General features: G+C 56.0%; 1 protein-coding gene across 1 annotated transcript; it reads left to right on the top strand.

The window, feature by feature from the left end:
* Positions 1-170: 170 nt before the first annotated feature.
* Positions 171-895, top strand: LOC104500684 (zinc finger protein 408-like; the record flags this gene model as incomplete). Its single annotated transcript, XM_010144369.1, is given in 2 exon segments — positions 171-714; positions 717-895. Coding segments are annotated over 2 exon segments (723 nt in total), but the record flags the coding sequence as incomplete, so codon positions are not given.
* Positions 896-1,299: the final 404 nt, after the last annotated feature.

Genomic DNA, 1,299 nt, shown 5'->3' with positions numbered 1-1,299 from the left:
ACTGCTGTGGGCAGTGTGGTAAAACCTTCCCGCAGCTCTGGAGGAAGAAGAAACACTGCTTTGTCCATTCTGGCTACAAGTCCTTCGTGTGCCTGGAGTGTGGCAAGAGCTATAGTTCAGAGTAGAGCTTCGAGGCCCACCAGGATGTGTGGCCTTTCCCGTACACCCAGTGTGACAAGGCTTACTGCACCAAACGAGACGTGCAGGAGCACCAGGTCCTGCACACTGGCCAGCGCTCCTCCTCTTGTGAGCAGTGTGGCAAGGCCTTTGCGTGCCGACCCTCTCTCCACATTCACAGGAAGGTCCACCTGGCCACTGGGACTAGCCCAGGTGGTCCCAAGGGATGCCAGTGTGCTGTATGTGGACGTCACCTGGCCAGCTCCGGCTCCTCGTGCAACCACATGCACCTGCACATGGGGGATTGTCCCTACACCTATCCTTACTGCAGCCAGGACTTCCAGCAGCTGAGCAGCTTGCGGGAGTACCTCCGGCTGCATGCAGGCAAGAAGCCCTACAAGTGTTACTTCCATGGCAATGTGTTCCTCAAGCTACCAGAGCTGCAGCGATAGCTCATCTCTCACACAGGTGAGGCCCACCTCTGCACTCTGTGTGGCAAGGCACTGCGGGACCCCTGTGTCCTGCGTGCCCATGAGTGCTTGCACGCAGGCAAGCACCGTTTCTGCTGTGAGCAGTGTGGCAAGTCCTACATCCTGGCCAAAAGCTGCGGTGCCATCAGAAATCCCACCTGGCCCGCAAGCCCTACAAATGCAAACTCTGTGGCATGGGCTACACCCTTCCCCAGAGTCTTGCACACCATGTGCGCACCCACAAATTGGAAAAGGAACCCAATGAACTTGCCACTGCAGAGACCTCTCTTGTTGTGGACCTACCCTAGACAGCAAAGAAAAAGCCTCAGACGAAGGTCCACCAGGGAGAGGTAGCAGCAGAGCCCACTTTGCTCATAGTGGAGGTGCCAGCAAATGAGGCTGAGCTGCTGATAGCAGCCAGCGGTCACTGCATTGCTACTTACCAGCTCTGAGGCAGCCTCCCAAGTCCCGGAGCACATGGAAGGCCTGCTGGGCATTTGCCATCAACAAGGGGCGTAACTGAAATGACATCTCCAAGCGTGAGGACAAACGCATTATAGTACAGGATGAGGACCCGGTGACCGGTGTGGTCATCATCCAGGAGGGGGTTGGCTTTGGAGCAGTGGCAGAAGTGGTAGAGGTCGAGTCTGGGGCCTGACTATCCCAGTCTGTCCTGGCTTCTGCATTTATTAAAATAGGGTAAAAAAAAAAA

The sequence above is a fragment of the Buceros rhinoceros genome, unplaced genomic scaffold (assembly GCF_000710305.1).
Source record: "Buceros rhinoceros silvestris isolate BGI_N320 unplaced genomic scaffold, ASM71030v1 C12782762, whole genome shotgun sequence".
In the NCBI taxonomy this organism is placed as follows: domain Eukaryota; kingdom Metazoa; phylum Chordata; class Aves; order Bucerotiformes; family Bucerotidae; genus Buceros; species Buceros rhinoceros.
This window is presented reverse-complemented; position numbering and strand designations above follow the sequence as displayed.